This window comes from Aricia agestis, chromosome 7 (genome assembly GCF_905147365.1).
Source record: "Aricia agestis chromosome 7, ilAriAges1.1, whole genome shotgun sequence".
In the NCBI taxonomy this organism is placed as follows: domain Eukaryota; kingdom Metazoa; phylum Arthropoda; class Insecta; order Lepidoptera; family Lycaenidae; genus Aricia; species Aricia agestis.
Window position 1 is genome coordinate 9618612 of NC_056412.1, and position 21761 is coordinate 9640372.

Here is a 21761-nt window from a genome sequence, read left to right on the forward strand (position 1 = left end):
CATTCTAAGGCACTAATTCCAGGCTTCAACAAAAAATAACTGTCACAATAATATAACAAGTCCAGTCTCATTATTATACCATTTAAAATAAAAATAAATTTTATTATTACAATACCTGTAAGTATATAATATATAATATATTTAATTATTATATTTGAATTATCATTCATCATACCATCCATATCAACTGCTAGTATAACTTTTCAAAAAATATTTTTTGAAAAGTACTACTCACCATGCGTAGGAACCAAATAAAAACCGGCCAAGTGTGAGTTGGACTCGCCAATGAAGGGTTCCGCTGCAGCAATAAGGTTTATTGTTATGAAATTAAAAGGTTTTTGATTTATTTTTATATTTCAGTTGATTTAATAAAAGTTAAATAATTAAACTGGGAACAAATTATCGGACGTTGTCCTGGGACGTTTTCCTCGGATGCGGTTTGTTTCTATATGGTTAATACAAAATACACTAAACTGTGCACATTGTCTGACATAAGTCGCGGACGCGACCTTGAGCGTTCGGACGTCTGAAAAGAATCTGGCTAGCGAGATGTTTTTCATGCGCGGACACGGACTCGTCCGCGGACGTTCAGTCGTATTCGTTTCATTTTATGCGCATGTGCAGCTTTCCCGCATGTGCAGTAATAGAAATTAACATCAATTTCTGTCAGATTTTAGCACATGACACTGTTGTATTGGTCTTCGGACATCTGGCCAGTCATTTCAAATTGAGGGCCCCGAAGACGATCAAACGGTTTGACTCAAACACGTAAATTTTGGTTTGACTCAAACCGATTTGATCGTTTACAAAGCTGGTTTGAACGGTTTGTCAAACATTTACGTGTTTGAAGCTTGTTTGATGAAATTTCATATTTTCGTTGTGTTTGACGCGCGTCGTTTGATAGTGTTCCGACGCGTTTGATCAAACCCGCTTAGTTTAGTGCTGGATTATGAAGAAGAAAAAAAAGAAGCTGTAGTTTCTAGCACTTTCTGTAGATGTTCGTGGGTAAAACGATATTATCTTAGTCGATAGGCCATGTATCATTAATTTGGACCAAAGTAGTTTTCTTTTTTTTTCTCTTCTGACGCAGGACATTAACGTTTTAAACATAAGATAAGAAAATCGCGATCCCCGTTCTAGAATCTAGACTCTAGAGCATAGGTTCTCAACGTGGGCGATAACGCCCCCCTGTGGGCGTTTGAGACTTTCGGGGGGGCAGTAGAAGACCCAGAGAAAATTAGGGGGCCTTGAGATGGCGCAGATGGAGCGTGGGTAGATAAAAAAATATAGTCTATAAAGGCAAAAATACACGCTAATCACGTATATTACTAAAGTAAATTAAAAAATAATATCGTTTAATTTTTGTTATTGTAGGTAAGTATTGTAATCATTTTTATCACGCGTACACGTGTTATATATGCAAAATATTGCTCAATATAACTAAGCATGCGTTTTAATTACTCCCATTGAAACATACTTCTTTCATTCTTCATTTTAAACTCAGAAATAGGATAGGGGTAATATTCCTATCTTACGACTATAATATAATATCTTACGTTTAAATATAATCGTGGTAATAGCTGTTTTAAATTCGCAACAGATGGTAAGTAAAATTAAGATGGGTGACTCTAGAAAAAAAATATTCTCAAAGTGGGCGGTGAGCAAAATAAGGTTGAGAAACTATGCTCTAGAGCATCTTATGCATCACAAGACGTGTACTCGACAGCGCGTATTGAATGAAACTGCGCAGTGTCGTTTGACAAACCGTTCAAACCGACATCAAACGGTTGCATCAAACACGTAAGGTTTGAATCAAACCGTTTGATCGTCTCGGGGGCTCTTTAGCGGGAAGCATGTCAACTGTCAAGCAGCGACAGTGAGGATGATTATTTAGCGGTAGCTGCTCTGTGTTGTCCGCCAAAAAAAAGAAAGCACGCTCGGAAAGCTTAAGAACCATAAAGAAATATAATATGACAGTAGTAATTGACAGTACTGATATTATGAACCCAAAACTCTACATTGTATTACCTATAGTGTCCGACCAAAACTGATTTTTCAGCCGAAACTGAAACCGAAACCAAAATTTGATAACATTTAAAATTACAATTATTTACTGAAATTATTTTTTTTATTTTATTAACACATTAGAAAAAGTGCCAAATTAGATTAAAATAAATATTATTAATCTTAGACTCGAATATGTTACCCAGAAACTTTTCAGAACTGATATTCCGTTTTTTTATTCGAGTAAAAATAATAATAATATCTATGGACTTGTGTTACAGGTACCAGACAACGGAAATATATTTATTAATACTTCCATATTAATATTATTATAAATCTGTCTGTCTGTCTGTTACCTCTTTACGCCCAAACCGCTGAACCGATTTTGATGAAATTTGGTATGGAGATTTACTTTGAATCCCGGGAAAGGACTATAGGATACTAAATACTTTTATCCAGGAAAAATGTACGGTTCCTGCACGATTTTGGCACAACGGAGTTACGGGCGTCATCCAGTACTATAATATACTTAAATTAAAGATTTTTATTTAACATTTATATATATTATTTAAGATTTTTATTATATCATACTTATATTTAATACACATCCATGACCCGGAAAATTGAAAACTTTTTGTTCCGTCGCGTCGGTGGGATTCGAACTCGCCACCCCCAGCTTGAGTCGCCACACGCTCTTAAGAGCACACGCTCTAAATTATTTATATTTTATATTGAAATATAAAACACGTGGTAAAAGGTAAAGAATGAGGAGAGATAATTGACTGATTGATTTTATATATATCTCATAGTGAAACAAAATTATTAAGTAAATAAAGTTCACACAGTGTATAATCAATTTATCATAGCATTTACTTAAGTCTTAACCGTTTGTTTGGGAAACATTAATATTAAAATAGAGCTCGACAAGGCTTTAAATGAATGTGGCGAAAAAAGGAACTAACGCTGCCATCGTCATACAAAAACGCCATTTTAAAAGCTTTTATTTAACTTGCTCTGTATGTATGTAAGTATGTATGTTCGGGTGAAATCTTGGAACTCAATTTCGGAGTAGATATATTTAACCGATCGAGCTGAAATTTTGCAGGCACGTTTAGTTTGGATGACAATACATGATATTGTATGTGACATCACTCTAATTCCAATATGGCCGACCATCCAAGATGGCGAAATAGTTATTTTCTATGTAGTTCTACAATATATATATTAAATGAAAGGGCTTTTTGAGAGTAACTCGAAAACTAATGTAATGTCATACTACATCCAATATGGCGGCTCATCCAAGATAGAGGTATAGCTATTTTTAATGCACTTCTGCAATAAGGGTATCAAATGAAAGAGCTCATTGAGAGTAACTTGGAAACGAATGTAATGTCATTCTACATCCAATATGGCGTCTCATTCAAGGTAGGGGGATATATTTATTTTTAATGCACTTCTGCAATATGGGTATCAGATGAAAGGGCTCATTGAGAGTAACTCGGAAACAAATTTAATGTCAATCTACATCAAATATGGCGGCTCATCTAAGATAGGGGAATATAGTTATTTTTAAATCACTTCTGTAATATGGGTATCAAACAAAAAGACTTATTGAGAGTAAATTGAAAAGTCATGTCGTGTCCTAACGTGACGTGACGTGACGTGACGTGTCGTGTCGTGTCGTGTCGTGTCGTGTCGTGTCGTGTCATTTAATTTTTTAGTCGTAAAATTAAGTACGATTTCTTAGAGACTTAAATTGAGTTAATCAGATTTTAACAAATTCTTGAAACAAAACAAACTACAATCAAGCAGACTTAAGAAATCTAGTCAGAGATTTAACTAAAAAACAAAAAATAAATTATAAGCAAAAAACTTTTTGAAAAAAAGCTTTTATTTAAATGCTTTAAAAAGAAGAAAATAAATTTCCCCTTAAAAATTCTAACTAATACGTTATAACCTCAATATATTATACAATTTGCATTATAATAAAAGCTTATCGCGAGACTTAACAATAACACAATAAATATTGACATATTTAATTACTGTAATAAAATAAAAAATATAATATTAGTTTACTCAGTTGAATTGGCACTAATTACTACTTTATTGTTAACAAATCACGCGACAAGCTTTTATTATCATGCAAATTGTATAATATATTGAGGTTATAACTTAATAGTTAGAATTTTTAAGGGGAAATTTATTTTCTTCTTTTTAAAGCATTTAAATAAAAGCTTTTTTTCAAAAAGTTTTTTGCTTATAATTTATTTGACAGTTCTCATTTACCAGCAGCGCCCCGCCCACTTTCATTTAAAGCCTAATCGCACTTTAAGAATATGTCATAACTCATAACTCATAGCACGTAATTCACCAACAGTTACATAATATTATTATATTAAATAAACGTGCGTTTGTCGCTGAGAAATAAAATTCAACAATATAATAATAATAATCTTTATTAATGATAACAATATAGGTATATTATTTACATGTCGCAGTCCACTGGTTAAAATAGCCGTTCAATCAAACAGCTAGCCCTTTGACTGAACAACGCCATTCAATAACACGGCTATACGTCGTTTAGCCGACTTGTGGACTGCAACGTTCAACACTACAGCTAGACGACGCTTAGCTAACTGGTTAAAAGTGATGTTATATACTGAAGATTAAGAGGATTCCACACCGCCCTTTTTTCCATACAAACGTTGTCCCCTGTTTCCTCCCTGGATAATGCTAGTAGAGTTATAATTTTTTTCCTGAATATCTACGGCCACTAATACAATGTCCCTATGTTTTCTTTTTTTTCATAATTTAATTATTAAATAAGATATGAACGTTCAAAAACCCAAAAAAATGGCCAGATTTTCCGCTGTGTTCAAACGTCCAGAAAACAGATTTGGCTAGATTATACAAAAAAAGCAAAACATAGGAACACAGCTCGAGCCTTTTTTTAATCTTTAATGAAAAAAGTACTTAAATCGGTTAAGTTTTGGAGAAGGAATCAGGGGACAACGAATCGTTGATTTTCTGGATTTTCTGCAGTTGTCTCTATCGCATTCTGCGGTATAGGCTTGAGGTAAGGGAGACAGCTATAGATATTACACGTACTTTTTTTCATTTCTCTAGCCCCTGTTGTATCCTCTTAATGCTGTAATTTTATTCCGCCGCGCCGGTCTACCATCCCACTGCGTTATGAGAGTACAGGAATAGAGAGTGCTCTTGTGTACTGCGCACACACTTGGGCACTATAAAATGACTCCTGCGTAACTGGCCTGGTTTCAATTAAACCGGCCACCGTCACCGAAACCGGTGTGGGAACTATTTTTATTATAACTTCGTAGCTTTAAAATTATCAGTTTATAAGGCTCTAAATACGCTAAATTACGGAATCTCCGTCGGGAAGGCCCTTAAGAGGAGTCCACACCGCCGTTTTTCCATACAAACGTTGTCAACTGTTTCCTCCCTGGATAATGCCGGTAGAGTTATGATTTTTTTCCTGAATATCTATGGCCACTATTAGCATGTCCCTATGTTTTCTTTTTTTTTCATAACTGTATTATTAAAAAAGATAAGAACATCCAAAAACTCAAAAATATGGCCAGATTTTCCTCTGTGTTCAAACACCCAGAAAACAAAACTGGCTAGAATATACAAAAAAATAAAACATAGGAACACAGCTCAAGCCTTGCTTTAATTCTTAATGAAAAAAGTACTTAAATCGGTTAAGTTTTGGAGAAGGAATCAGCGGACAACGAATCGAAGATTTTCTGTTCTTTTATTAGAACTTTTGTCGTATTGTCTCTATCGTGCTCTGCGGTGGGAGACTTGAGATTGGTGAGACAGCAATACATTTTCAAATACCTATTTTCAATTTCTCTCGCCCCTGGTGTATCCTCTTAACTTTAGTCATGTTAGCGCTCTGATAGGTATTGTGTTGTCTGTCTGTGTGTCATGTATGGAAATGATCCTAGGCCTACGAATGTTCGATAAGAATAAGTTTAGAAAATGTAATGAAAATAAAACGAAGTACTAATAAAAATAAATACTTAGTGATTTGGCACTCATTTGCAAAACATAACCTCAAAACACGATTAAATGGATGGTGGCGAACTCATGGCGCATCCACACATGCCGCCGGCTTGGGTTGCAACTTGCAAGGCAGGCTGAAAGCCGGCGCGGGCACGGCGGCGGCGGCACACCCGGCGGTATAAGCCGGTGGCATGTGTGGATGCGCCATAAGCCGGGGCCTTAATACCGACGAGCAAGCACGAGTTAAAGTATGCGTAGTTTACCCAACGACGCACGTAAATTTACGAACACTCGAGTTTCGACAGGGCCGAAAGTTTCGGCTATATTTTGGCAGATACCGAAACTAAGGCCGAAACCGAAACTAGATATTTTGGCCGAAACTGGCCGAAACCGAAATGTCGGGCGGTCACTAATCTTTTCTCGAAACGTCTTCGGAGATGCGATGTTTTAGCATCCAGCCAGCCAGATCAGTGTTCGGACGACGCGACCTTGAGCGTACGGATTACGACCTTATAAGATATAAGGGTTCCGTTTTTTGCCATTTGGCTACGGAACCCTAAAAATCCTTACCTTTGCAGAATAGCATTACGACTTGCAGATTTTGCGAGGAGAAGGACGAGACACCTTTTCGCCTTCGCCTTGACTTTTCTACTCTACTACAAAGCAGAAACTCTCCTACTCTACTGACGAGGAAATCTATAGTGGCATCAATCTGAAGTCTGAACCACATCGTTCAATTTATTAGCAGCACTGGGTTGTGATTTGTGGACGGTACTCTAATACGAAGGAGTCACAATAGATCCTCAAGGGCCGCGTCGTCGTGACGTCAGGACTCAGGATTGCAATGATCTGCCTTCGCTGGGAAAAACACGCCTCATATTTTCCTAGGCTTAGATACCCACTCTGTCTATATCCAGCCAAGATGCATGGGGATAACGGGACCAGCCCAATACCACTTTAGCTTGGCCGTCTTGACTCCTACGCCTGTGATTCTTTTTTGTGGGCGCAATATGGATATTTATTATTTTTCTTTTGTCGAGAAGTCGAGAAGACTTAGGTACTTCTAACATACTGCGCAGATCCCGAGTTGGAACTTTTGTAAATAAATCGGTCAATGACCGAGTTTACGCACCGTTGGTAAGGAGAAGCGAAATACATAATATTATATTATGTCAACGATTCTGCGCTTCACTGAGATCGGTAAGTCTCCCTTTATCAGCTTCTTTATGGACCATTTTCTCTGCCTTTCCTTGTCTGTTGTCAAAATAAACTAATTGGCCAAAGTAGGCATAGTGGATTTTTTGCCCTACCTCGACCCTACATTTGTTGTACAGTGTTGGTCATAGTTTGTGTCTTAGACGCAAAGTTGTGATTCCTTCCTCTAGGCTTGCAGTACTAAGATCTTACCTTAATTGTTATGTGTTAAAAAGCGGGACAATTTCGGGGAACAGCTGCGGGACCGACTGCCTGAAAGCGGGACTGACCCACCCAAAGTGGGACGTATGGTCACGTTACGTATGCCTCATCATTGTGTATCTCGGCACAAAGCCCGCTCGATCGCGTTTGTATGAGAATTACTATGTACTCGTCATTCAGTCGTGACAAGACGTTGAACGTCGGTGAACCAAAATCGAAGCCCACTCAGGTGCAAGAGATAGGTAGCGATTTGTATTGTTTGTTCTGTTTGTCAAGACTGAAGCTATTTCTGTGCCTATATTGCTACAATATAATATTTAGTTAAGCGTTGTTGATTCACATTATGTACTTTCTACGCTATAGGTACAAAGTTTCAAACAATTTAGCAGTGCGAGCGGTGTCAATTATTACAATATGAGTACGTGTCTATTTTTAATTTCCTTCTAAGTATAAGTTCTTGCAATCTATGAGTGCGCGGTTTCAGGAAAACAACGATAAAGTTTCACGTGTCTTTAATTTATTCGTAATTAAAATGCGGCGTATAGATACAAGGACAAATGGAGGACGTCACGGCCACACTTTACATAATATTTTTACAACGTCCACACTACGGGACGACAGTTTCAAAAAAGTCTTTTAGTGTTAACAGCTTGTTACCTAATTTGTCACATTTCCTCTTTCATTCATATTATTATAAAAAATTAAATAGGAAATGTGATACTATCAATGATACTATTAGGTACGAGCATTAACTTTAACAGTTGAAATTAGACCTTAGCTAAGTTTCTCAACTCCCAAGAGATTGGACAATATTTCTATGAAAATTATCAAAGTTCTAAATTGAGTTTGAAGTACGTTTTTCAGTCGACACTTGGAGCACGTTGGAGTCTGGATACTCGACATTGGAGTTTTTTAAAGTGAGATTTCTAATCTGTGGCCGTACCACGAAATCGTTTTGAGACTCAAACAATCGTACGAGAATGCCGCGTCCTACTCTAACAAATGAGAAATTACGTTGTTAGAGCAGGACGCGGCATTCTTAGCCGATTGTCTGAGTCACAAAACGGTTTCGTAGTAGGCCTGCTGCAGCTGCTCACTATTGAGTATATTTCACAGCAACAGCCAACAAATATAATTCGTCTGTTTTGATTAAGAGGGCGACTAACGCAAAAATCAAACATCGTCCGCCTCTCTTCACACTCATGCCCGTCTTTCATATTATGCCAGGTGGCAACGCGCGACGCAAAAGGTCGACGCGGATTCATCGCCAAATTAGTTTTTTCTAATACACCTAACTAAATAAAAATACAACATTTTAAAAATCCGTAGGTCAGATTCTCAATGATAGAATTTTATACAATGTGTTAAAATATTAAGTAACTTAGTTTAATGCACGTGTGGCGGTACCCACAATTCGCCTAACATTCCTGCATCGCGCTATCGAAGTTTTCTGAGCGCGTCGGTATATATACGACAGCTGAGATGTATCACGGGGGCTCCGGCCCGCACGAGCGATGCACGAGCATAACACCTCGCTCGGTCGGAAGATCTTCCTTTGTTGTGGCCACGCATATTCTCAAATGTGAGAATATCAGGGTCACCGATGGGTGACCCTCGACAGAACACGCCTCCTTCATCATCATCACTCCCCGCCCGCCCTCCGCACCGCGCCAGCCAGCATCGCTTCATCGGGTACATCGTCCACTAGCCGCAATGTACCGCGGCCTGGTGGGCGACTCGGCATCGGCATTATCGGGCTTTCTCACTACACCGACCGGTCAGCAAGCAGAGTACATCTCTCCTGGTCAGCACGTAGCATCGGCCCCCGCACGGCAGCTTATCCGACTCACTGGAACTCACTGGCACTGGCGACTCAAGCGACAAGACTTCAAGATTCGACCTCCGGTCTTCGGGGGGGAGTGATAGACCCACAATTCGCCTAACATTCCAGCATCGCGCTATCGAAGTTTTCTGAGCGCGTTGTATAGGGTACAGCCGTGATCTGGTACCATGGTCACCAAAGTGGTGATCTGATGATGCAATCAATGAGGAATCGAGGGGACTCCGTGAAATTTATATGGAAACATCTAGTGATTTTAACTTTTTCTGAAAGATTATGAGCATACGCTTCCAAGAAGTAACATTTTGCACCAGTGTATACCCTGGTTCCAAAGGTGCTGTACAGAACTCTTGAATCCTTATAGATACAAGTTCGGGGGGTTCGGCTTTGCTTTAGAAACGGGAAGCATATACTACATTGCAAATTACTTTCATCATCATCATCGTCATCATCATTATCATCAACAGTACTATATTTAGCTATTAATTAAAAGTGAATATCATAACGATTTATTGTAACCTCAACTAAACATACAGATTTACAGTATCATTTGATTAATATGCAGGGGGCTTTGCCCCCGCCCCCCTCCTGTAAATGTTGTCGCATCGTTAGTGTTGAGCTTTACCCCCGACCCTTATGTCCCCCCAAACTAAGAAGGGGGGGGCCTTCTAGAAATGTTGCTTATAACAAAATGGTGTCGCGTCGTTAGTATCGACTTTTAATTCTCCTTTTTTTAGGAACAAATTACGTTATTAATTAAAAGTGAATTTATTCTAACATAAACTAAACATTTACTTTTTGAGTGTCATTTAATTACTTCACTTCGCCCCAGACTGAACTTGGGGGGCTGCACCCCCCCCCCCACCCCCCCCCCCCCCCCCTTCTCTCTTGTAATTGCTGGTCCGGCCCTTATTTTGTGTCGACCTTTTCATTCTCCTTTTTTAGGAACAAACTAAGTTAAGTATTAATTAAAAGTGAATTTATTCTAACATAAACTAAACATTTACTTTTTGAGTGTCATTTAATTACTTCACTTTGCCCCAGGCTGAACTTGGGGGGGCGCAGCCCCCCCAAACCTCCCCACCTCCTGTAAATGCTGTCATGTCGTTAGTGTTGACCTTGCCCTCGGCCCTTATTTAGTGTCGACTTTTAATTATCTTTTTTTAGGAACAAACTAAGTTATTAATTAAAAGTGAATTTATTGTAACATAAACTAAACATTTACTTTTTAAGTGTGTAACGAAAACAATAATACAACAAAGCACAGCGAGCGGACTCGAATGCTTTCCCGCTCGCACCGACGCTCCGAGTTACATAACATCATCGACGGGTCGCCTATATAAAGCGCGATCCGTGTCTTGTTCACTCACTTAGCTAGCAGCAGCCGGTCTGCTAACACCGATTCAACAAGCTCATTGAGTAGTCTTTCGGAAGCGCCTCGGTTCATAGGTTACACAGAGTACGATAGCCTTTACGTAGTCTACTCTGGATACCTAAGTCATAGGCTAGGAATGAGATAGCCTTTACGTAGTCCATTCCGAACCCTATTGCAGATTAGGTCAAAGTAAAGAAACACCAACCAATGCAAACTGTTCCTTACAATAGTAATTGTGTATGCTCCTTTATATTGTGACACAATACATGTATAAACTGTGGCCGGTTGTTTCAATTATTATCACAACTACCCTACAAGTGTCATTTAATTACTTCACTTCGCCCGAGGCTGAACTTGGAGGGGCTGCGCCCCCCCAAACCCCCCCACCTTCTGTAAATGCTGTCATGTCGTTAGTGTTGACCTTGCCCCCGGCCCTTATTTAGTGTCGACTTTTAATTCTCCTTTTTTAGGAACAAACTAAGTTATTAATTAAAAGTGAATTTATTCTAACATAAACTCAACATTCACTTTTTGAGTGTCATTTAATTACTTCGCTTTACCCCAGGCTGAAATTGAGGGGGCCCCCAAACCCCCCCCCCCCCCCCTTCTCTTTTGTAAATTCTGTCACGTCGTTAGTGTTGACCTTGCTTTGGGGGGGGGGGCTGCGGAACCCCAAGCCCCCCCCCCCCCCCCCACCCTCTGGAAATGTTGCTTATTATATAATGGAATTATAAAAAGGAAAATTTTATCCATCTCCGTTATTATACTATGCTAACGCGGACGAAGTTGCGGGCAACAGCTAGTCTAATATATAAAAATAAGTCGGGTTTTCCTTCCTGACGCTATAACTCCAGGACGCACGAACCGATTTCCACGGTTTTGCATTCGTTGGTAACGTCTTGGGCTCAGTGAGGTCTATAGAAAAAAAATCAAAAAAAACTTTAAGAAAAAAGCAGGAAAACAGGGAAAATCATTTTATGGCAAAACAACGTTTTCCGGGACAGCTAGTAATATATAAAATACAATCCACAAGTGACTACGTATATGCGTATATGCTTAATGGAGATAGCTAAATAGAGAAAAATAATTATTTTTAAACAAAAAATTTAAACCGACTTCCAAAGTAAACTGCCTCTAAAAAGTATGAAATAATATTTCTTACTCTATTTAAGTGCCCTTTATAGGATTGGTCTAAGCCTCAACTATATCTTTACTCAATCTTTATCACTTTGAAGTCGGTACCAGCTCCTAAAATTTCTGCGATTCTTGACATAGCTATAACTTACGTCAGCTGGTACCGACTTCAAAGTGATAAAGATTGAGTAAAGATATAGTTGAGGCTTAGACCAATCCTATAAAGGGCACTTAAATAGAGTAAGAAATATTATTTCATACTTTTTAGAGGCAGTTTACTTTGGAAGTCGGTTTAAATTTTTTGTTTAAAAATAATTATATCTATGAAAATTAAAAATTAAGAAGACGAAGTTTTGCCATTTGTTTGCAATACAATATTTTTAAAACTAAAAATTATTAATTTTTTATTCTTTCTAAACACCTAGCTAATGAAAAATCTGATTTGCCCCCCCCTGGCCCAGAACCTGGGTAATTTGCCCTCCCCTGGCCCAAAACCTGGGTACGCCCATGGTTGTGGCCCTAATGAAAACGGCCACGACGCGTTCTGAAACTTGTGTATTGCGCACACACTTGGGCGCTATAAAATTACTCCTGAGTAACTAACCTGGTTTCAGAACGCCGTTCGTCGGTCGTGGCCGTTTTCATTAGGGCCACAACACGGATTCGCGTCGTGGCTGTTTTTAAATGCTCAGAACGCGTCATGGCTTTTCTCGATTACCACAACGCGTTGTCGTTGTCGAACGTTGTCGAATAGCACGTCAGCCACGACACGAAAATCGACAATTTAGGGTTAGTCGCCCCCGTAGTGTTTCCAAAATTTCAGCTTGATAGCATTTGTATTTTTTTTGTTATGCGCCTTTAAAGTTGGATATTCAAGTCGAATTTTTTTTCAATTAAATTTCTTCATATTTGTATACAATTCGATAACTTATGCAATTAAAAGCAACTTTTGTTATGAAACCACTTTCATAAACGCAATATTTAATATACCTACCTGTCGAACAAAGTTGTCTCCCGATGCGTACAAACTACGAATGACTGACGTCAGTCTTTCGTAGCACTTGGTACCTATGGAGCGTTTCGGGCATGTCTTTTTTTATGAGATATTTGAATTGTCATATTTTGGTGAATTTTCAAGCTATCAGAGTCATTCTTTCAACGATGTTTCTATTTTTAAGTGTCCTTCAAATACCGATAAGAAAAAAAATAGTCATCATGCCTATTCATTTTGCTTATAAAAATTAATCTGAAGACTGAGACGAATTGTTATTTACTTAAGGAAGTAAGTAAATAATAATTCGTCTCAGTCTTCAGACTAATTTTTATAAGCATCATCGTCACATATTTAACATGAGTCTAAAAAGTCTGAGTTCTATGAACACTCTTGAAGAATCGAGATCGATCTTAAAATTAGGTATCAAATTATTAGATTATACAACCTAATGGATGTAAACCACAGGTTTGACGATGTGGCTAAAAGCACTACACTTCAAACACCGAACAGCATAATTTAAATTTAATTACGTAACTATGAGGTATACAAAACTGTCTGTCCCGGCTAACATTGTTTTGCCATATATAAAGTATTTCGCGGTACCTATATGTTTATCTATTGAGAGAGGCCTATGCCCAGCAGTGGACGACTATAGGCTGATATGATGATGATGATGATGATGATGATAATTATGTTTAATAGCTGCAGTACAATTGGCGCGGCAGGATCCGGCCGCTTGGTTATTAAGAGGTTAGGGTTCCGTACCCAAAGGTTAAAAACGGGACCCTATTACTAAGACTTCGATGTCTGTCTGTCCATCTGTCTGTCACCGGGCTGTATCTCAAGAACGGCTATCGGCCTCTTGGATATCGTTGCTAAGCTACGGCAACGCCGCCGGTCGGTTGGCGGCGGAAACTCGAGGACGTCATCTCTAGAAGTGAACATATAATTCGCACTGCACTTTTGGTAATGGGGAATGTCCATTTTTTTTTAAATTTTGCTCATTACAAAAACATTTCGAGGAATAAGGTCAGTGATCGTTTTTCTGTATATAAACGAAAAAAATGCCCATTAGTTACTTATATTTTTGAACAAATATGTTTAACCTTTGTTTGACCTTCAATGGCGTTAAATTAGCAATAAATTCGACCAACATTACGTTTCGAACTTTTGGTAAGCTTCTCGTATCAGCTTTCACTTATTGAGAACTTGCATTTGACGAACCAGCCATTATAAATAAGATTGAAAGGAAAAAACATACTGCAGAGGCTAATTATTGGCCGCCGATGATGACGTCAGAGCGAAACTTTAAAAATTGATTGAGAAAAAACTAGCCAATGAATTTCAAAATTATTTAATTTATATTCTTAAAATACCCTATTTTAACGAAAAAAAATATAAAAAGTACATGTGATTTTTTTTGGACAATGCCCATTGGTTATTTTAGCACAAATTAAAAGTATTCAACGAACATTATGAGCCAAATTACTATTAAGTTTGGATTTCGGAATATTTCCAGACTTTTTCCGCGAAAAATCTGTATCGAAAGCTATATTTACTTAAATATACACGATCATGAAATATTCTTTCAAATTTATTGAATATGATTTTTTACTGTGTATTTATTTATTTGTAAGATCATCTTATTAGTTATTACTTATTACCATAGCTGGGCACCGTTAATCAAATAGTTAACTTCGTTAATCCGTTAAATAAATCCGGGTTTCCGATGTAAATTATATGTTCGCAGATAAATTTAAAGAAGTTCGTTGTGAAGTTTTTTAACCGACTTCCAAAAAGGAGGAGGTTATACATTCAGCTGTGGATATTTTTTTGTGTGTTCAACGATTACTCCGCTGTTTGTGAACCGATTTTCAAAATTTTTCTTTTGTTGTATAGATTAGATATTTGTTCCGATTGATCCGGTTCAGAGTTGGTACCATGTTCACAAAAGTGGTGGTCTGATGATGGGAACCATGAGGAAATAAAAAAAATATATAAACTAGCCAATTCCATACATAAAAACTAAGTTTCCTCGATATAATATTATATCGATTTTCGATAAATTTTACGATAATTGGGTTTCACTAATAAAGCTTATAGGTACAAGACCACTTTTAACCGCAGGGAAACGTTTTATTCCTATGGGTAAGGAAGTTTGCGGAAACAGCTAGTTAGAAATATTTTCGAAAGAAAATACTTAGATTAAAACAAAAATCGTTAGTAGATAGAGTAATACTTTGATATCAACGCAAGTATAAATCGAGAACTTGAAAGTCTTAAAATATTACTTCTTTATTTTCTTAAAAGTTCACTACTAAAAAGCCCGGCCGCACATTTTCCGAATGTCTGATCAGAAAATACATTTTGACACGTCAGAATTCTGATAGCATGCGAGGTCCAAAATGTATGAACAGAGTGCGTTCCGGCGGGGGTCCGGCGGGCTAAAAAAGAAGGCAGTACAAGGTACTTTTTTCAATTCACAAAATATTCGGAAATGAAGCCTATAAGCTTGTTTTACGTGGAAAATTAAGACGGTTTTGTTCGGAGTAGAACCTACTAAAGTGTAATTTGAGGGAGATACAATCGCTTTGTAAATGACACGGCTCACGTGTCATACGCCACACGTTAAAAACATGTATGACACGGCTCCCGTGTCATCCGCACTGAATCGATTAATAGTCAAATGAAACACACAATAGGCTTAACTTAATATTTATTCCTGGCTAGCGTCAACATTTTCTGTCTGCAGACCTTTGATTGAGGCAACTGGCACGTATGTCACCAATGTGAACAGTTTGTGTGCTGAGTCTTCATCATCATTTCGTCTGCGTGATAGCCTTACGCGGACCCTGAAGGGAACATTTCTGAAAAAAAAACTTGACATTAGATATAACAGGTTTTGGTACATATTATATTGTGTATAGCACATTTTTGAAAAGGTTTTCAAATCTAAATAACCTGTATCTATCCTTCAATGAACTAAAATACATCCACATAATATTACTACTTGAACTTAGTTAATTAGAATCTATAGTGAGTGTCACATACACTACAGTTTGACCACACAAACTGTTTCTGAAAACTTCAATGTAATTTAAGTATCCCATGCTATTCTATCTATGATAAGTTGGTTCTCTGCATTACATTGTTATAATATAACATATTGTTACTACATTCTAACTTTGGGTTATAGTTTCTGTTAAAGGGTGTCACAGACAGAGCAGGTAATGTATATTAATGTACATTACATCTAGGGTTGCCAGATGTCCGGTATTTTAGCGTACAGTCTGGTATTTTCAAGGCCAATCCCGTAAAAAATAAAAGGTGATACCGGACAGAACAATGTCCGGTATTTTGAGAAAAGTCGGTACTGTATTAGTACTGATACCTAGTTGTAGGTAATTTTAAGTTTTAGAAGATGCTACCTTTATTTCGTTAATTAAGTTGTAGTAATCAAGTAAAAGGCTTTCTCAAAATTAGCATAGTCTTGGCCGAAATACCATTCCAAAAACAAAAATGATTTGGATTGTAATTTTGATGCGCGCATTGTTACATATTGTGTCAAAAACAGAATGATGTAGATTCTATATTTGATTGAAAATATAGGCTCTGGGGAACAGACTGCCTGCAGTTTCTGCTGTGAAGTGCTGTGCTAAGGTGGCAAGTGGCAACACTGTGTGTATCTGTCTATCACACACATATAATATAATCACAGAAATTTTTGAACATTCTATGAAGAGAAGAGATGTATCGTAATATTCGTAATATACAGAAATATATTCAGATGTATTTAGATGTATCAAAATATAAATATATATTTTCATATAGCTCTGTATCTTAAGATACGAAGATGTAAAAATATACATTATAGCTGTTGTGTGTGGTCTCCTAACGATTTCTATAGAAAGATGTATCGAGATGTATCATGCTATAATATACATCTTTACAGTACCTGCTCTGTCTGTGACACGCCTAATACCCCGATCGTGGGAATCGGCGACACAATAGATTTTCAATTGTTATGCGAACAGCCAGGGTGCCGCTTGGGGATTGATGGTATAAAATAACAAACATCATAGTATCTCCTGTAGATATCTCTTTTTAGGGAATTACGTATTTTCCTGGCCAAATTCAAAATCAGTTTGAGTTTAGATAACCTCAAAACGTTGAGATAAACAATACCAAAACATTGACACAAAATAGGTGCGAATCACTAGTGTAGGCCAATATAAAATTAACGCTTTGGTAAACTGCGTTTAGTTGGCAAAGTACCTAAATATTACAGATTTATTACCTGACTCCCTTAGACCAAAGGAATTTGTTTAGCCTGGTGTCAACACGAACATCAGGGGTTCCCATTTGACTTTCGGCGAATTTGCGGATCTCCTTGATAGCGCGAGGTGCGCGTTTCTTGAATCCTACGCCATGAAGGCGTTTGTGTAAATTCACTGTATATTCACGAGTTACAACTTCGTTGATGGCGGACTTGCCTTTCCTCTCACCTTTGGGCTTCGCCATTATGGTCTGGAAATCACAAACGGTCAAAATAAATACTCATACAACACGTATACGATCTTATTTGTGATATTTCATAGAATTTGTTTTTAAATACGGCATAAAAACTTGGATTTATTTAGATAACAGAAACACACACACCTCAGCCTAAAATTGCCAAATTTTAAAAGAGCTGTCAAATGTCAAACTCCAAACGCGAAAATGACATTTGACAATTGATAGTATTGTTTTTTTTTGCGTTTATACAGCTAAAGCACTCCATTATACTTGCTGCTGCCTGCTGCTGATTGCTGATTGAAGCGGTCTATTTGAAGCGGTCAAATAGTTAAAAGGCACAAAAACAGTTGGGTATCGTAAGTCCGGCGTACGTGTGGAGTTCAGTGAGCTAAAGGCATCGCCTAATAATTTATGCCATTTTATGCTATTCTAGCACCATTGACTTTTATAAGTGGACGCGGCACCGCATGGCAAGACCATTAGGTCTTCTACCAAATCAAAATACTGTGGCCCTTAGATTATAGGTACATAATCTAAGCTGTGGCCGGTCCGCCATTTTATGTTCCGGTACTCCGAGGTACATAAACTATGAAAGTGTTATAGGGATGTCGAAATTGAAAGAAAATATCGATATATTGATACATCGATATTTGAAAAAATATCAATATCGGTCTCGATATATGGCGACAAAAATATCGTTATATCGGTCAAACTTTTCGACCAATTTGCTTTTTTTTAATCAATTTATAGTCTGTCAAAAAAGTGAAGAAATTTAAAAAAGTTTGTCCTTGGATCGGTACGTTTATATTTTTACTAAAATTTTTGTTATTTTACCGATTGCTTGACTTCGTATGTGCTAATTTAGTTAATAATTAGACAATAAATAAGATTTGTGATAGAATAGAATATAACATGGCTTGATTTTCGATATTTAATCAACATAGAAATTAGTAGATTTGACGTTTAGTGATGTACTTTTTTATCGAATTTAAAAAATATAAGGTGAAGAATCTGATAATTTATTTAAAAGATTTTAACCTTAATAGCTCACTTATAACATCTTACTTATCGATATCCTCGACAAATATCAACCGAGTGTCACATCACTATAGACTGCCATGTTTAGTTCTTGGCAATATGGCGCCGGCCACACTTTTTTGTAGTTATGTCGCTTCCATCTGTTTCCTTATTCATTGGGTAGCACGGGGCACTGCTGGTAAAGGAGATCTGTCAAAAATGACGTTTTTGTATGATGGCAGCGTTACTAGTTAGTTCCTTTTTTCGCCACTTTTTGGCCACGTTCATTTAAAAACACTACGCAGGTGCGGCCTGGGCATAAGAAAAAAGGGACATATGACACTACGATGTTGCCACTAGTTAATTTCTTCACTTTTTTGACAGACTATACATCACTCTTTTCAGTTTTCTTTTAAAATGCTAGTATTATAGTCCGTCAAGAAAGTGAAGAAATTAAAAAGTAGCAACATCGTGGTGTCATCCCTTTTTTCTTAGATTAGTCGTGTTCGTTTCGTTTTTCAATGTACATTGCGCATGCGCAAAGTTAAAAAATTTGTGTCAGTCAGTGTGAGTTTCATGTTCTAAAATCTGACAGAAATTGGTAGAACATGACACTCCATTATGAAGTTGACAGTCAGCTGCCAAACTGCGAAAAAATGAAACGACGGCTGACGGCTGACGATTTGAAAGGGATGACACTACGATGTTGCCACTTTTTAATATCTTCACTTACTTCATACTTGATTGTTTGCAAGGACTATTGTTTGATAAAAAAAAAATACAAGTTGTCCTTGTCACTGTCAAATTACCTGCTACTGATTTTATTTGTTTAGCAGTTGTCAATCTCGCTTGTTTTGTTTCAAAAAATTAAGAAAAAATTGTGATATAAAGCAATAACAACTCTATATTTCATAGTTTTATATTGTATTAAATGATTATTAATGTTGTGTGAACAATGGCTGAGATCTACAAGTAATAAAATTATTTTCAAGTTGTAAAGGTTTTATAACCTACACATATGGAATAATATATTTCTCTGAATTTTCTAGATTAATACACCCTGGAAAATATTTTAATGATTACATATTGAGAAATGCTCGGCCAGACGGCCGAAAATTTGAGGAGCAGCGAAACATTAAACTAAATGTGGGTTCTATAACAGCCGCAGATGCATCAGCAATCGTAAAATGTGGTAACACCACTGTTGTATGCGGTATAAAACTAGTAAGTTGTTAAAAAACCTCAATCGCTTACAAATATTAAGCGTTACCGTAATTATTATTGTACTTATATGGGTATTGTTATATTTCAGGAACTAGCTAAGCCAAAAGCTGAAGAACCAGAATTAGGTTATATTGTATCAAATGTTGAGCTTATACCACTTTGCTCGTCGAAATTTAGACCAGGCCCACCATCGGATCATGCACAAGTCATTAATAATATAGTATCAGATATTATGGTAAATTCTAAATGCATTGACTTGAAAGATCTTTGTATAGTTCCCGATAAGTTGGCATGGGTCTTGTACTGTGACCTAACTTGTCTGGATAATGATGGCAGTGTTGTAGATGCCTGTATTATGACTATTATGGCTAGCTTAAAAACATGTAAGAGTTTTAAGTTGTTTATTTATTTAATTTTATTTTATAGAAACACAATAGATGTCTATCTATCATATTTAGACAATCATACATAAATATTAATTTGACATATTGTCTAATATGTCAAATTAATATTTATGTATGATTGTCTAAATGTGATGTTTATTAATAAACAATAAACAGATTATTACTAGATACAATTATTTTGGCATAATGAATATATAGCTTGTCCAAATTATGTTTTAGTAACATTGCCAACTGTGACATATGATGCAGAAACAGAGGAGATTAAAGTGGACACAAGTTTAAGAAATCCCTTAAATCTTCATGGTCTACCAATAGCTACAAGTTTTGCTATTTTTCAACAATCACCAAGGTAAAAAGGCTTTTTTATTTACCTATGCTGTTAATGATAATAAGCTAGAACTTAATAGTAGATTATATTATTTTATTTACAGAAGTATTGTCTTAACTGACCCATCTCTATATGAAGAGGAAATGTGTGGAGGAAATGGAGCAAATTTAATTGTTTGTTGGAATAAAGATGTTTTATGTGGTGTTCAAAAGTATGGAGGCAGTAATTTGTCATCAGAATCTGAAAAGAAAACCTTAAAAACAGCCAAAGAAAGAAGTAAACTTGTGGAATGTGTTATTGAAACCTGTGTAAAAGATTTTCAAATTAAAAAAGAAAAGTAATTTAATATTAAATAAAGCATTTACAAATAAAATTGAGTTGCTTAACCGATTCAATGCGGCGCACCTTTTTGAAGACTTTCAGTCGTGGCGGCATACAATTTTCCCGTGACACGTGAGCCGTGTCATACGCCATAGAAGTAGATGACACGGCTACCGTGTTTTTACGCTTGTATTAACTTAATTTATTTAGTTGAGCCCAAACCATTGTTGTTGACAGAGGGCTACGTTGTTTTGAGTTGATTTCAAGAAGTTTTACTAAGTGTAAACTTGAAAATGGCAGGTAAGCGATTTTTTTATTCAGATGTTGCAAACCTTTTGTAGGTTTCAAAGTTAGAAAAATGTGTACCTACCTATAATATTAAATAGATCTGGGTTTCCAAAGTAAATAATACGTTCGTAGATAAATTTAAAGAAAGTTTTTTTAACCGACTTCCAAAAAAGAGGAGGTGTGTTCAACGATTACTCCGCCGTTTGTGAACCGATTTTCCAAAATTTTCTTTTGTTGTATGGGGTATTTGTTCCAATTGATCCGGTTCCGAGTTGGTACCATGTTCACAAAAGTGGTGATCTGATGATGGGAACCATGAGGAATCCAGGGGACTTCTTGAAAATCAAATGAGAACATATGGTTATTTTGGTTTTATGGGATGTGTTTTGATCATATTATGCTACCAAAAAGAAAAATTTTGCACCATGGTATACCACGGTCCCGAAGGTGCTGAACAGAACTCCTCATTCCTTATAGATACGTGTTTAGGAGTTTCGCTGTTGTTTAAAATACCAAAATCATAAGCTACTATGCTGATTACATTAATCATCATCATCAACACTACACCATGCATCATCAAATTATGACCCTGTTATTAGTACTTTTCATAGTCTTATAGATCGAGACTGATGTTTTAGATCATTATTCTAGTAGTTTGTCTAATGATTTTAATATTATTTTATTATTTTAAAGTATAATACTATTATCGAATTTGATGTTATGGCTACCAAGTAAAAAACGCCAAAATTGTGTAGAAAACCTTAAGAATAACTAAAAAGAGTAAAATTATTATTTTGAAACAAAAAAATTAAAACCGACTTCCAAGGTAAAAACAATAGTAATTTTATAAACTGAACTAAAAAGTATTAAAT

General features: G+C 36.7%; 2 protein-coding genes across 2 annotated transcripts; one reads left to right on the plus strand and one right to left on the minus strand.

Annotated features, from left to right (window-relative positions):
• Positions 1-15491: 15491 nt before the first annotated feature.
• On the minus strand, positions 15492-17522 carry LOC121728642 (60S ribosomal protein L31). The gene is made up of 3 exons (XM_042116864.1): positions 17452-17522; positions 17090-17319; positions 15492-15659 (listed from the first exon to the last, which is right to left on the minus strand). Exons 2-3 carry the CDS (start codon positions 17311-17313, stop codon positions 15509-15511), a joined length of 375 nt encoding a protein of 124 aa, XP_041972798.1. The 5' UTR covers positions 17314-17319; positions 17452-17522; the 3' UTR covers positions 15492-15508.
• A 1632-nt stretch (positions 17523-19154) lies between these two features.
• On the plus strand, positions 19155-20653 carry LOC121728672 (exosome complex component RRP43-like). Its single transcript, XM_042116897.1, has 5 exons — positions 19155-19296; positions 19374-19548; positions 19637-19931; positions 20172-20301; positions 20384-20653. The coding sequence occupies exons 1-5, from the start codon at positions 19280-19282 to the stop codon at positions 20619-20621; spliced, it is 855 nt and encodes a 284-aa protein (XP_041972831.1). The 5' UTR covers positions 19155-19279; the 3' UTR covers positions 20622-20653.
• The last annotated feature ends 1108 nt before the right edge of the window (positions 20654-21761 follow it).

Excerpts from the sequence above, each read along its gene's own strand:
- LOC121728642 (XM_042116864.1), bottom strand. The coding sequence starts at position 17,313 with ATGGCGAAGCCCAAAGGTGAGAGGAAAGGCAAGTCCGCCATCAACGAA. Across the intron at positions 15,660-17,089 it reads CTTTGGTCTAAGGGAGTCAG|AAATGTTCCCTTCAGGGTCC; the intron begins GTAATAAATCTG and ends TTTTTTTTTCAG.
- LOC121728672 (XM_042116897.1), top strand. Across the intron at positions 19,549-19,636 it reads TTGTATGCGGTATAAAACTA|GAACTAGCTAAGCCAAAAGC; the intron begins GTAAGTTGTTAA and ends GTTATATTTCAG. Across the intron at positions 20,302-20,383 it reads ATTTTTCAACAATCACCAAG|AAGTATTGTCTTAACTGACC; the intron begins GTAAAAAGGCTT and ends TTTTATTTACAG.